The sequence below is a fragment of the Vigna unguiculata genome, chromosome 4 (assembly GCF_037176805.1).
Source record: "Vigna unguiculata cultivar grain cowpea cultivar isolate G323 ecotype 2 chromosome 4, ASM3717680v1, whole genome shotgun sequence".
Lineage (NCBI taxonomy): Eukaryota > Viridiplantae > Streptophyta > Magnoliopsida > Fabales > Fabaceae > Vigna > Vigna unguiculata.
The window spans coordinates 15,901,629-15,915,496 of NC_140795.1; the positions used below are offsets into that span (position 1 = coordinate 15,901,629).

The 13,868-nt window shown below is 27.5% G+C and overlaps 1 protein-coding gene across 1 annotated transcript; it reads right to left on the reverse strand.

Annotated features, from left to right (window-relative positions):
* Positions 1-2,349: 2,349 nt before the first annotated feature.
* Positions 2,350-3,283, reverse strand: LOC114182694 (uncharacterized). The gene has a single exon (XM_028069611.2). It carries the CDS (start codon positions 3,161-3,163, stop codon positions 2,531-2,533), a length of 633 nt encoding a protein of 210 aa, XP_027925412.2. The 5' UTR covers positions 3,164-3,283; the 3' UTR covers positions 2,350-2,530.
* Between the last annotated feature and the right edge of the window lie 10,585 nt (positions 3,284-13,868).

Below are 13,868 nucleotides of genomic sequence, written 5' to 3' on the forward strand. Positions count from 1 at the left end.
TTTCATCATGTAGAATAATATTTCGATATATTTTATCTAATTATTTTTTATTTTATAACTCATTATTAATCATAATGTAATTTTTTCACTTTAAATTCTGTTTGAAGTGGTTAAAATTATATATATATATATATATATATATATATATATATATATATATATATATATATATATATATAATGATATTTAGGAATAGTATATGATAATTCACTACAAGAAAAACATGAAATGGTGACTGATTTAGTCAGTAACCCATATCAGTCACTATTTTTCGTCATTGGTGGTAGTAGTTGATTTATTGTCTGAATCAATGACTAAATTAGTGACCGATTCAATGATCGAATCTGTACTTGATTTAGTGACCAATTTAATTACTAATTTATATGTAATTTAATGACAAATTTTTTGGTCATTAATGATATTTCTATTTAATTTTAACCACTTCAAACATAATTTAATAATTAGTTCTGTAAGGTATTTTTCATTTTATCATACCTTAATTATACATTTGATTTCCTTTGTGCGATTTCTTTCGATAGTCTCTCAAATTATTTCTAAAACACACATTTGTTAGTCTTTTAATATTTTTATTTATTGTTTATTTTCATCATGTAGAATAATATTTCGATATATTCTATCTAATTATTTGTTATTTTATAACTCACTATTAATCATACTGTAATTTTTTCCACTTTAATTGTATAAATAACTTTTATTTACTACAATATAAAAATTTAATGTAATTGCTATGAATATTTTTTTGTCACTATCCAACATATATTGAAGTTCAAAAGATACAAAATCTATGTCAAAATTTTATTATTATGTTTATTATTTGTTCTTTGTGTCATTTTGATCAAGTGATGTATTATAACTTTTATTAGTGTATAAAAAAGAGATTCATTATAATTTAAAAAATTGAAGTAAACAAACATTTAAAATATATTTTAATTTGAATATTTGTTTTCCTTTTATTATTATGTTTATTATTTATTCTTTGTGTCATTTTGATCAAGTGATATATTATAACTTTTATTAGTGTATAAAAAAGATATTCATTAGAATTTAAAAAATTGAAGTAAACAAACATTTAAAATATATTTTAATTTAAATATTTGTTTTCCTTTTATATTTTTTTGAAATATTTTTTAATTTTATCAACTAAGTTCATCAATGTTGTAGTTTGCAAATTTAACAAATGTTTTGGTTCACATGAAATTTTATTTGGTATTCTAATATAAAATGTAAACAATTATAATTTATTTTAAGGTATTTGGCATCGAAGAAAATCCTCCTAATATTGAATATTTCATAATATTATGTTTTCTTTACCGTAATTTTAATATTGAAGTAGTTAGAACACGGGTACGGGTATGGGTACGAGATTATACCCGTTACCCGATGGGGATGGGAAAAAAGTTTGATACCCGTTGGGTTTGGGTATGGGGATGTGGATGAATTTTTTATGCGGGGATGGGTATGGGATAGCGAAACCCGTCCCCGCCCCGTTGCCATCCCTACGTACAATCATTGAAATCCAATTTATACCATTATATATATATATATATATATATATATATATATATATATATATATATATATATATATATATATATATATATATATATATATATATATATATATATATATATATATATATATATATGACAAGATGTATAAGAGTATAAACTATACGATATTTTTTAATTTTAAAATAATAATTAATTTCTAAAATTAAAAGATATTTTTAAAACAAAAATATTTCCTAAAAATTAATTTAAATAAAAAATATATTAAGTAAATATTTTCAACAAGAATCATATAATAAATATGCATTATTACGTTATCACTTGGAGATAAATAGTCGTCCGAGAATGATATAATTTTTTCTTTCTAAAAAGAAATTTAGATAGGATGCGGATTTAAATAAGTGTGGATGATATATATTTAAATGAGTGCCGATGAATAGTGTACCTATTAAAGAAAGTAAATGTTGATCGGCAAGACACATACTTCGGAATATGCTAGATATATGAGATTTATCATATATTAATCATTAAAAAGTTAATTATTTATTTTTAAACAATTCCTTTGTGTGTCTATTGAATTTAATACGCAAAGCAGTACCGAATATTATGAGAAGAAACTGTCAAAATAATTTCACAGATAAAAAAAATTGAGTACTTTTTGTAACCCTAGCTTCCTAAGGCTTGCATGCTTTGTAGCTTAACATAATCATTGTTTAGTGTTATGAATATAAAGTTACCGTGCGTGAAAATTATAAATTGGTGGCGTAATAAATTGAAAGATTAAAGGAAAAGATAAAGGCAAAATATTGAAACATTGATATTAAAAAAAATGGCTCATAGAAATGTCATTGAAGGCGTAAATAAAACTTTGATGTTCTTGAGTACCAACCATCTGCACTATTCCAATGATTGAACATAAGCTAATGAATGAAGATATAGAACCATGCCCATTGTTGGATACCCCACAAGTTATAAAGTGCAAACCCAACTAGGAAAGTAGCTTAGAAGGCAAAGAAGCCAGCAGCAGCAACGGCGGCAAGGACGGCGGCAGAGATTTGACGTGCGGCGGCACCATTGGCAATGTCGGCGGGGTCGGCCTCAGGCGAGTAGGCGTCAAAGGGTTCGGGTTCAGGTGCATAGAGCTCAATGGGGTTGCTGCCTGGAGCTGGTGGGGTTGCGACTTCGGTCTCATCGGAGGATGGAGAAGGTGAAGGAGGAGATGAGAGCGGAGAGGCGGTTGATGGGGCAGGAGATGATTTTGGTGATGAAGATGGAGATGATGCTGGTGATGAAGATGATTTTGGTGAAGAAGATGGTGCTGATGATGGAGATGATTCTGGTGTTGATGAGGAAGATGATTCTGGTGCTGATGAAGAAGAAGAAGATGATTCTGGTGTTGATGAAGAAGAAGATGATTCTGGTGCTGATGAAGATGGTGATGGTGATGATGATGATGATGAAGAAGATTTTGGTGAAGGAGATGATTTTGGAGATGATGTTGGTGAAGGAGATGATTTTGGAGATGATGTTGGTGAGGTAGATGATTCTGGAGATGCAGATGGGGACTCTTCAGCCATGGCAATGCCACTTAGGGCGACAAAAACAAGGGCAAGAACAACAAGTTGACGAGCCATTTTTGGGTTTGTGTTTTTGAGGATTTTAAGGTATTATTTGTTGTTGCGTAGGAGGATTCTTATTGTGTAAGAGCAGTTGCTCTTCTCTATCAGAGGAGGTAGAGAAAAACTGCTGCGAGTAAGAATGAGTATTGAGTTTGCATGAGAGGGTTATTTAAAGAGAGTTTCGATGGTTCAGAGAAGTTTTAGGGAGATAACTCAGAAAAATATTTTTGTGTGGTTAGGAGAAAATAAAGGATGGAAGAGATTCAGTTTTTAGACCTTATTTCACGCTAACCTTTCACAATCGAGGAAGAGGTTATTTTTTGTTCAACAATTCATGGATAAAACAAGAAAATTGTTAATTCATGGATAAATTATTACTTGTTTTGTAAAGCTTTTTGTGTCCATTTGCATATCAAATCAATTTACTTCAAGACATATATATATATATATATATATATATATATATATATATATATATTTGAAATTTTCAAAACTTTTTAAGATTTTTTAAATATTATGTACTATATATCAAATATTAATGAAAATTAAATTAGATATTTTTTAAATATAATATTTAATGTTAATAAATAATAAATAATAAAATATAATAAAAAATAAAAAATATTTATTAAATTATATATTTTTTTTCGAATTTTTTTTAGTTTTTTACAAATTATACTAATTAATCTTTTTTTTTGTTTTTTATGAAGAAGAAAAGGAAGTTAAAAATTTATTACTTTTTTCTTTCATATTTCATTTGTCCTTTTTTATTATTAAAGAAAAAGAATAACTATCTCATCTCACTAAACATTAAAATATTTATTTAACTGTTAATATTAATTTTTATTTTATGAGTTCTTTTATATTTATTTTTTACGAACACAGAAAAAATTAATGTATGATGTATTTTTTCATTTTAATAATTCTTAATATTTTATTAAATTGTGATAAATTATTTTTAATCTTAAACTTAAAATAAACTAGTCTCAGAAAATTAATTAGTTACGATTATATTTAAAAATTATTTTATTTATATGATTATATTTGAGTGTATAATTATAAATATAATATTTCAATACAAAGTTAGATAATATAAAAAAATTAAATAATTAATTATGAGTGTATATTTATATTAAATTAATTGAAAAAAAATATTATGATTTTAATATTTATTTCTTTAAATTAATGTAATCGATCATAAAAGTGTAACTAATAATATCAATACTATTTCAGAAACTTAATTGGAGGGAGTCAATCGGGAAGAGGTTATTTTTGGTTGAACAATTCGTGGATAAAACAATAAATTGGTAATTGTTTTTTCATAAATTATTACTTTTTTTGTAAAGCTTTTTGTGTCCACTTTTATATGAAATCAATATAGTTCAAGACATAGATTTTATATGAAATCAATTTAGGAATTTTCAAATTCTTTTTAAAAAATTTTAAATTATACGTAGTATATATTGAAAATGAATGGAAATTAGACTATGTCTCTTTTTATTTTTTTATAAAGTACAATATTTAATATTGATAAATAATCAAATATGATTAAATATAATTAAGAATAAAAATATTCTGTTAAGATATTTTTTATTTTCATTTATATTATACTTTTGAGTTTTCCATAAATTGTAATTATTTATTGTCCTTCCTTTGTTTTCTTTTTTTTTTCTTATGAAAAAAAGAAGTTAGAAATTCATTATCTTTATTTTTAAATTTTCATTTATTATCTTCCTTTCTTAAGAAAAAGGTAAGTCTCGTCTCACTAAATATTAAAATATTTCTTTAACAATTAGCGTTATTTTTATTGTAAAAGTTTTTTATATATTATTTTTTATGAACATAGAAAAAGGAAAGTAATGTAGTATGTATTTTTTCATAATCAATTTTTACATGTGACTCGATTATTATACATTTTCTTAATAGTAACTCTCAAATTTTTATTAAATTATGATAAATTATTTTTAATTTTAAATTAAAAATAAACAAAGCTAGTCTTAGAAAATTAATTAGTTATGATTATATTTAAAAGATAACTTATTTATATAATTATATTTAAATGTTATAATTATACATACTTATAAATATAATATTTAAATACATAATTAGATAATATAAAATATTAAATAATTAATTATGAGTATATATTTATAATAAATTAATTGAAAATAAATATTATGATTTTAATTTTGATTTCTTTAAATTAATATAATGGATAATAGAAACTATAATTAATAATATCAATACTATTCATGGTAATAGATTATACTACTAATAATATAAATAATAATAAGAATAAAAAAATAATATTTGGATGTGAATTTGTTTTAAATTGTAAAATTGGCACAATAATTAATTATAGATGTTAATTAAAACAATATTATTATATGATTAAAATTTACAAATAAACTTTTGAATTATATATTATATTAAAATGAGATGTGTATGCACAAATTGATTTTAGAGTAAAATGTAGATATATTATGCAATATAATCTCTTAAATACAATAGATAAAGTTGACTTTAAGAAAAAACATTATTTATCTTTGATGATAATAATAATAATAATAATAATAATAATAATAATAATAATAATAATAATAATAATAATAATAATAATAATAATAATAATAATAATACATTAGACATTCGCTTATGTCCACATATTGATATGGGGAGTTTGATGTGGATTTAATTGGGAAGCGATTTTACAAGATTTTTTAAGAGTCTTAAAATTACAATAGGGAATATTATGAGTCATATAATTATAGTATGAAATATTATGTGTGTTGAAAATTTGTAGGGATTATGAAAACATGAGAGATACGTTACGGGGGAAAAATTGTTATTTTGTTTTATTCATATTATATATATATATATATATATATATATATATATATATATATATATATATATATATATATATATATATATATATATATATATATATAACACAAAATGTAAAAGAATATAAAATATTTATAATATCTCAAGTAAATATTCTCAACGATGAGTCATATAATAAATTATAACACCCTATTTAAACAATAACCATAATTAAAGGAAGCGTTACACAAGATAATACATAAATGCAGTCTTGGAGTTTAAACACAACTCCATATAATCCAAGTATTCAAATATTCAACAATAAGAAGATTGGGAATCTTAAGAATAACCAAATACATGGGTCGTGGCCCTAAAAGGAAACCCAGAGAAGAGAATCCAGCCCAGATGGCTAAGCAGCGGAGTCACCGTTCCCCTGTTGACCACGAAAACCTCTCACATCTACTCCCATCAATAAATTGATGATCATCGCAAAAGAGAAGAGCCACATACAAGACAACCAGACAAACAAACAGGGTAAGCTAGAGTAAAACAGTTCATCAAGTAGTCACAAGCTACTACATAATCCAAGCATTTGATATATCATCCAAACATGTTCTAACTTTTCAAACAATACACTAGACTCTGACTCGACTCATCCGAATACATATAGTCTGGTCGGATTCAACAGATGCTTGCACTTATGGTGGATACCTCTGCTCACCCCCGAGCTATGTGTTACAAGTGTTACAATGAATCAATTCCCACCTAGAGATCCCAAGGATTTACGCACTGCCCACATACTATACATATTCAATTAATCATGAAATATTCACCACACATGTCAATATCATGTCAATCTTTGTAACCACCCCTCATTCGTATCTCATATTTAATCAACCATAGCTCAACCTCCCCAAAGCCATAAAAAAATAGAATCGTACATCATGCCAATACCATGCCAAGGATCACCATTCATGTTCCATGAATCCCTCCACATTTCATATCAACTCTATAAACATCCCATCATAATGAATCAATAAACCAGTCTCATACATACACATCATGCATCCCACGCTTTAAGTAGATCAAATCATCCAAAATATATTAATCACACAAGAATCAGCAAAGGAAACAGAACTTGGTGCATTCTCGCCCAGCCTCTCGCTCAGGCAGAGGAGTCTCGCTCAGGCGAGAGGGTCTCTCGTTCAGGCGAGCCCCCTTTGCCTAGGCGAGGGCTCGAAAAGAGGAACAGTGGCGCTGTCACACACTCTCGCTTAGGCGAGACCTCCTCGCCTGAGCGAGACGTGCTCTCACTCAAAGCTGGAGCTCATCGCCTGAGCGACAGCTCGCGCAGGCAGAAATGGGCGAGTACTGCTAATCTCGCTTAGGCGAGATAGGTCGCTTGGACGAGATATGCAGGACCCTCCACTGTTCACGCACGCATAGACCAAGCATTTTACTCACATCGACATACAATACATATTCACAGCACCAAAACTTTAATCATACATTCCATATCACGAAAATGGCCATAATAACTCATCAATAAAGCTTAAGACACAAACCCTAACTTCCCTTACCTGGAAAGGGGTTAAAAGGGGCTTTGGCAGCCAAGCGTGGAAAGCACAGTAGCTCAAGGAATGAACGGAGGAGCTGAAAGAATAAAGGAGCAGGAACACGAGATGGGTTACTATGAAACCCTAACTGGAAAACACGAAGAGGAATAACGGAGACTTACATGGAGTAGAAAGCGGCTTTGAGCTAGCTTGAAGATGACGGAGCCCTAAACCCTAGCAGAGCTTTTGTTTTGTAAGAAGAAGGAGTCAAGGCTTGATTTGGTAAAGTGAGAGCAGAATGGGAGTCTTGGCTGCTTTAGGGGCCTTGGCACCCCATGGGCCAGCCATTAGGCCCATCTGCTTAATACAAGCCTTTACGACTTAGGACAAAAAAAGAGAATAGAAATAAAATGGGTTTTACATAAATCGTAGAAGAGATCGAGCAAACTATGTATGAGGTCGTGTTACAAGAGTCTACTATTGAATTCGATGATAGTGAATTTGAAATTTATCTGGACGAAGTTGAAGTTGACCAATGCAATTCATCTTCAAATCATTAGAAAGTGATATCAACCTTGATGTCAATATGAGCGAGTTGAAAGATTTCCTTTATTTATTATTGGATCAGTTAAATCAAGTTCAAGGTGCGCTCCTCACCAGTGGAGCCACGAAGGAGCGGGTGGGGGCCACGGCCCCCCCAACTTTTTAACTTTTTTTAAGTTTTATATATTTTAAAATTTTAAGATTATATATATTTTAAAATTTTTTAAATTATGTGTATATTTTAAATCAATAGTAATACACTGAAAATTAATAAAAATTAAATTAGGTATTTTTTTATTTCTTTTATAAAATACAACATTTAATATTAATAAATAGTACAATATAAAATTAAATATAATAAAGAAAAAAATTGTTAAGATAATTTTTATTTTTCGTCACATTATTTTTTGTGTTTTTTCACGTGTTATACTCATCTCTTACTCTTACCTGATTTCTTTTGTTACTGACAAAAAAAGTTAAATAAAAACTCATTATTTTTGTCCTCATCTTTTTCATATCTTCTCTTATTCTTAAAGGAAAAAAAATTTCTCTTATCTCACTTGGCAATGCAATACTTGTTTTATATTTAGTCCTGTTTTTTTTTTTATCTCATTACCCTTTTGTAAATTCATTCTTTATGAATATAGATGAGCAAATAATGTATTATGTGATTTTTGATAGAGGGTTTTTAATTGTAACTTGATTATCATAATTTTTATTACTAATTATGTCTTCAATGTTTGATTAGTTTATAATAAATTATTTTTTAGTCTTAAACTTGTTTTATAATTAGGTATATTGATAAAAAAAATAAAAGAATAAATTTATTTTTTAAAATTGATAAAAAAGAAGTGAAGATGAGAACAAGACAATAAGGTTGCTCATCGCATAAGCATAACAATGATGAATTGAAAGTTTGTGATGATTTTTGAATCGATATGTGCATATTAGTAAAATGAAAAATGAATATTTTGCAGATAATATGATTATTTACATTAAACAAAAAATAGCTAAAAAATGTAGTTATGATTCAATTATTTGATAAGTTCTAGAATCTAAAAACAACAAATGACAATATCATTTAGATATATGTATTTTCTGTTATAATTATAGCTATATTAAATTACGTATTAATTTTCACTAAATTAGTGACATAAATGTTAAATATATAAATTGAGTATATTATTTTGGCTCCCCCAAAAATTTTAGCCAAGATCCACCACTGCTTCTCATCCTTCGTCGCATTTTACAAAATAGTCAATCGACAATCACACGTGAACAAATCGAAAATAGTCATCAAATGACTTTAGATGATTTTTTCTGAAAATAAAGTCACAAAATTATTGATCATAAAAATATATTGTAGTAATAGTAATAGTAATAACAATAACAACAAAAACAATAATAATAATAATAATAATAATAATAATAATAATAATAATAATAGTAATAATAATAATAGTAATAACAATAATATAATTAATAATATTAATATAATAATAGCAATAATAATAATAATAATAATAACAATAATAAGATCACAAGATAATATATAGATATGAATTTGTTTGTTTTAAATTATAAATTTGACACAGTAATTGATTATTGATCTTTAATAAAATAATATTGTTATGTGGTTAAAATATATGATTAAACTTTGAGTTATATATTATATTAAAATAAATATATATGCACATTGTTAAGGTAAAATATAGACATTTTGTACAATGTGATCCTGTGAAAACTATGACTACTATTATTAACAAATTAAGCAAAATTAATATAATTATTATTATATTTAAATAAATAATTTATAATTTTTTATTTAAACGTAATTGATTTTTTAAATTTAACTTTTTTTTTAAATTTAACTATTTTTCTAAATTAAATAAATAAAAAATATCTACTAAACAAATAAAAATCATCTACAAGATAAATGAAAATTATCTATAATTAAATTATAAAAATTATAATTTCTATCACAAAAAAGTGAACATACATGCGTGTGATGCATAAATATATGTGTTTTCACTAGGTTAAATAAAGAGTTTGATAGTATAAAAAAATATGAGTTAAATATGTTTTTCATCCCCTAACTTTCAGTCAAATTAGTCACTCTTCGAAACTTTGGACCAATTTAGTCCCTCATATTTAGAAATGCATGAGTTTAGTCATTTTAGCAAATTTTTGTTAAGTTTATTTTACGTCTCAAGTATATTTCATGATAGTATTTAAGTTGTTTTCATCGTTTAATACATTTTCACTTCAATGTTAACTCAAATACTATCATGAAATATCCTTGAAATGTTAAATAAATTTAACAAAATTTGATTAAAAGGACTAAATTCATGTGTTTCTAAAGTTGGAAGACTAAATTGGTCCAAAGTTTCGAAGAGGGACTAATTCCAATTTTCACTAAAAGTTAAGGGACTAAAAACATATTTAACCCAAAATTTAAATAATTAATCATGGGTACTTTTTTATGTTATAATAAATTAATTAAATATAAATAATATTATTTAAATATTGATTTTTTATGTTAAATAATGGATTCTAGAAAGTACAACTAATAATACCAATAATAATAATAATAGTAATAGATTATACTAATAATAGGTTTAAATAGTCAAATGGTACCCACTTTCCTTTGGATGTGTGAGTTTGGTACCCGCTCTTAAAAAGATGTCAAATGAGTTTCAACTTTTAAAAAGATGCCTCAATTAAAAATTGATATTTAAAATAATTTACAAAATTAAGTATTGATATTTATATTAAAATTTAGTGATAAAAGTCATGAAAAAAGTTAACGACGTTAATAATTTTTTTTCTTCTGAAAGGGACTTAATTAAGACGCTTTTTCAAAAGTTGGGACTCAATTTAGGGAAGTATTTAATAATAACTAACTAATGAAATAAAATTAAGCATATTTACATATATAAGTAACCATGTTTAATAACAACAAATATATGATTATCAAACCTATTCTAGATGAATTATGAACGAACTAATCCCTATGAGAAACACAAGTAGTGGTCAGCCTATATGTTCACATCAAGTTATTTTACCTAAAAAGTTAAATATTTTAATTCTTAAATATATCATATAAAATATGTGTATTATATTTTTTTTATCTTGAGGCATTTTTTATTATGTTTGTAACAATATCTAGGACTAGTCAACATATATAGGAAAATTCTCCCATTAGGTAAATGACTAATTGAACAATTTTACGAAACTGACATTTGTCTTAATAAGGATCTTTTTGTTATTTCAATTGAACCATTTGAATCACTAGTTCAACTTCATCTTTTTTCATAGTACTATCATACTCATCAGTGGCAGTATTGTCTTTTGTCACATCCCGCGTCATTTTTTCGCAGGTGAGATTCTAATGAAGGCTTGACCACACAAGATGCAATGGAGGCTATCCTAATAAGGATCACAAGGAGTATGTCTGAGGGGAGACTTCTAGTCCTTCATCTGTATCCTTGTTTTGAATTTCATTATGTTCATTTTCCAAAGTTGACTTAGTTGACTTGTTAACCATTGACTAGGTTTGACTAGTTGACTAGAGTTGACTTGCCTCAAGTCAACATGCTAATGTATGTTTATGTGTTTTGTTGGTTTAATTAGGTTAAGAAGGCTTGGATCATGTGGCATAAGATGATATGGAGCTTTGGTGGAGGAGAGAAAAACCTAAAGTAAAAAGCATAAAGCAAGTGTACCTTTGTACCTTTTGTCTCACCTTTGTCTTTAACATTTTTTGCTTTTGTAGAGACATTCCATGTCTTTGGTTGTGAATCTCCTTATGGTTTCCCACCACTCATTAGTTTGTGCCAACATTTGACGCTAGTTTCTAGAAACTAGCGTTTTGTAATTGCTTAGGTGCCATTTTGAACTTTTGTTTATTTCCTAAAGGCCCCTAAAACTATCTATATAAGGGGTGCTCATAAGCATATAAAAAGGTTGATCATTTTGAGTTTATACACTATCTTATTTCAACCAAAACTATGAGGCCTTTCTCTAGGGACTAAAGGCTCTTCTTTTGTCTTATCTTGCATAACAAGACTCCATCACTTATCTCTAGGGTTGGTTAACCTTATGTCCCCCCTATGAGTGGCATGCTTCCTCTTCATCATTTCCATCTTCTTTGCTTCCATTTGCTTCTTTGTTTTGCTTATTTTTGATTCAACTATAATGTTATAATGTCCATTTTTGTCTGTTTCTTTGATCAAAACACCACTTTCATTCTCTATAACCTCTAAAAGGGAACCTTAACATCTAGATAACTTGCTATCTTAATGTCCAATGAGAATCTTCTCTAGGTTTTCTTAAAGAGTATCAAACACCATCTTCCAAAAAACTAAAAATGAACCTACATCATAGGGTGTCTAGAGTCTAGGTTGTTTAAAATATGGTGTTTTTCTTATGCTAACATTGATGCTATTATGTTTTTCTTTTGGTGGACCCCTTGGCATTTTGGAGGTTCAAGTTGGTGTGCACAAAATATTCCCACTTCACATGAGGTTTAAGTATCTAGAACTCATTCTCGATATATTGGTATTGCCTTGTGAAGTTGTGAACATGTTATTTGTTGCTTTGATAATCCAAAACTGAGAGCTATCTATGTTGCTACCATGCCAAAAATTGTCCTCACATGTTGAAACATGCTCTAAATGTGCTTAGCTTTGATTTTGAGTCCATTGTCATATGTTTATTTAAAGTTTTCTTGTTCTTATTGTTCAAAGTATTTGAATATTGCATGATCTCCATGTCTTGTTTGATACATGTGCCTTGGAATTGTTTGCGGCCAAAAAATCAAGGAACTAAGTGACCAAGACACCTAACACCTTCCCATCTTCTTTGTTGAGCTAGATTTGAGAAGATTAAAATTTTTCATGCTTTTTTGACCAAAAGTTGAGAGCATTTATGCTTCTTGGTAAACAAAGTTTGAAAAATTTACTATGTGTTATGCGTTCAGCTTGCATGTTTGAGTGTTGAGTGATATGGATAAATTAGTTCCATATTTTAACTTGGTTCTTGTCTTCCTTGGACTATGCATGATTTGAGACTTGATATTGCATGTTCAAGTATTTTTCCATAGAATTTTCTTATGTTCTTTTCTTGTGTTAGTTTTGTTTGCAAGTTTTGTCACATGATTTTCTTTCTTTAGAAGTTTTACCCTTCTTGTTTATGTGCTTTTCTTGCTTGTCTTTAGGTAATTTTTGTTTTGTCTTTGAAGTTTTCTTTCCTTGAACTTCTTTGAGTGTTGTGGCCGAAGCATAATTGCTTTGCTCTTCAAATGGTTTTGAAAATTTTAAGGTGTTTCTTCCCTCCTTTGGTGGATTTTGAGTGCTAGTCTTGTCTTACCTGCTTTAGGGTGTGAACCAAACACTTGAGATTGCTTTTGGTTGGATTTGGTCTCGAAAAAATGTTGTTTTTAACTCCTAATTTGTTTCCTTGTCTCGATTTTTGGAGTTATGTGTTGGGAAGGATGAACTTGGATCCAATAATGGAAGAGGACGAAAAGGAGTCACCTTTGACCTACTTTCCTCCAATTGTTACTCCAATAGCACTAAAAAAAATTGTTAATTAGTAGAGGTTATTTTGTGGAGGTTATAAAAACCCTCCACAAATTAATATTATTTAAGATAAATATGATGAATTATGTAAAAGCTAATAATCATAGAGGTTTTAAGTTATTCTGAAGGGGTATATGACCTCCGGTAATAGATTTCGGTTTCAGACCCTCGTCTTTTCATCCTTTCCCTCCAAAGGTTTCACACTCAGTTAGA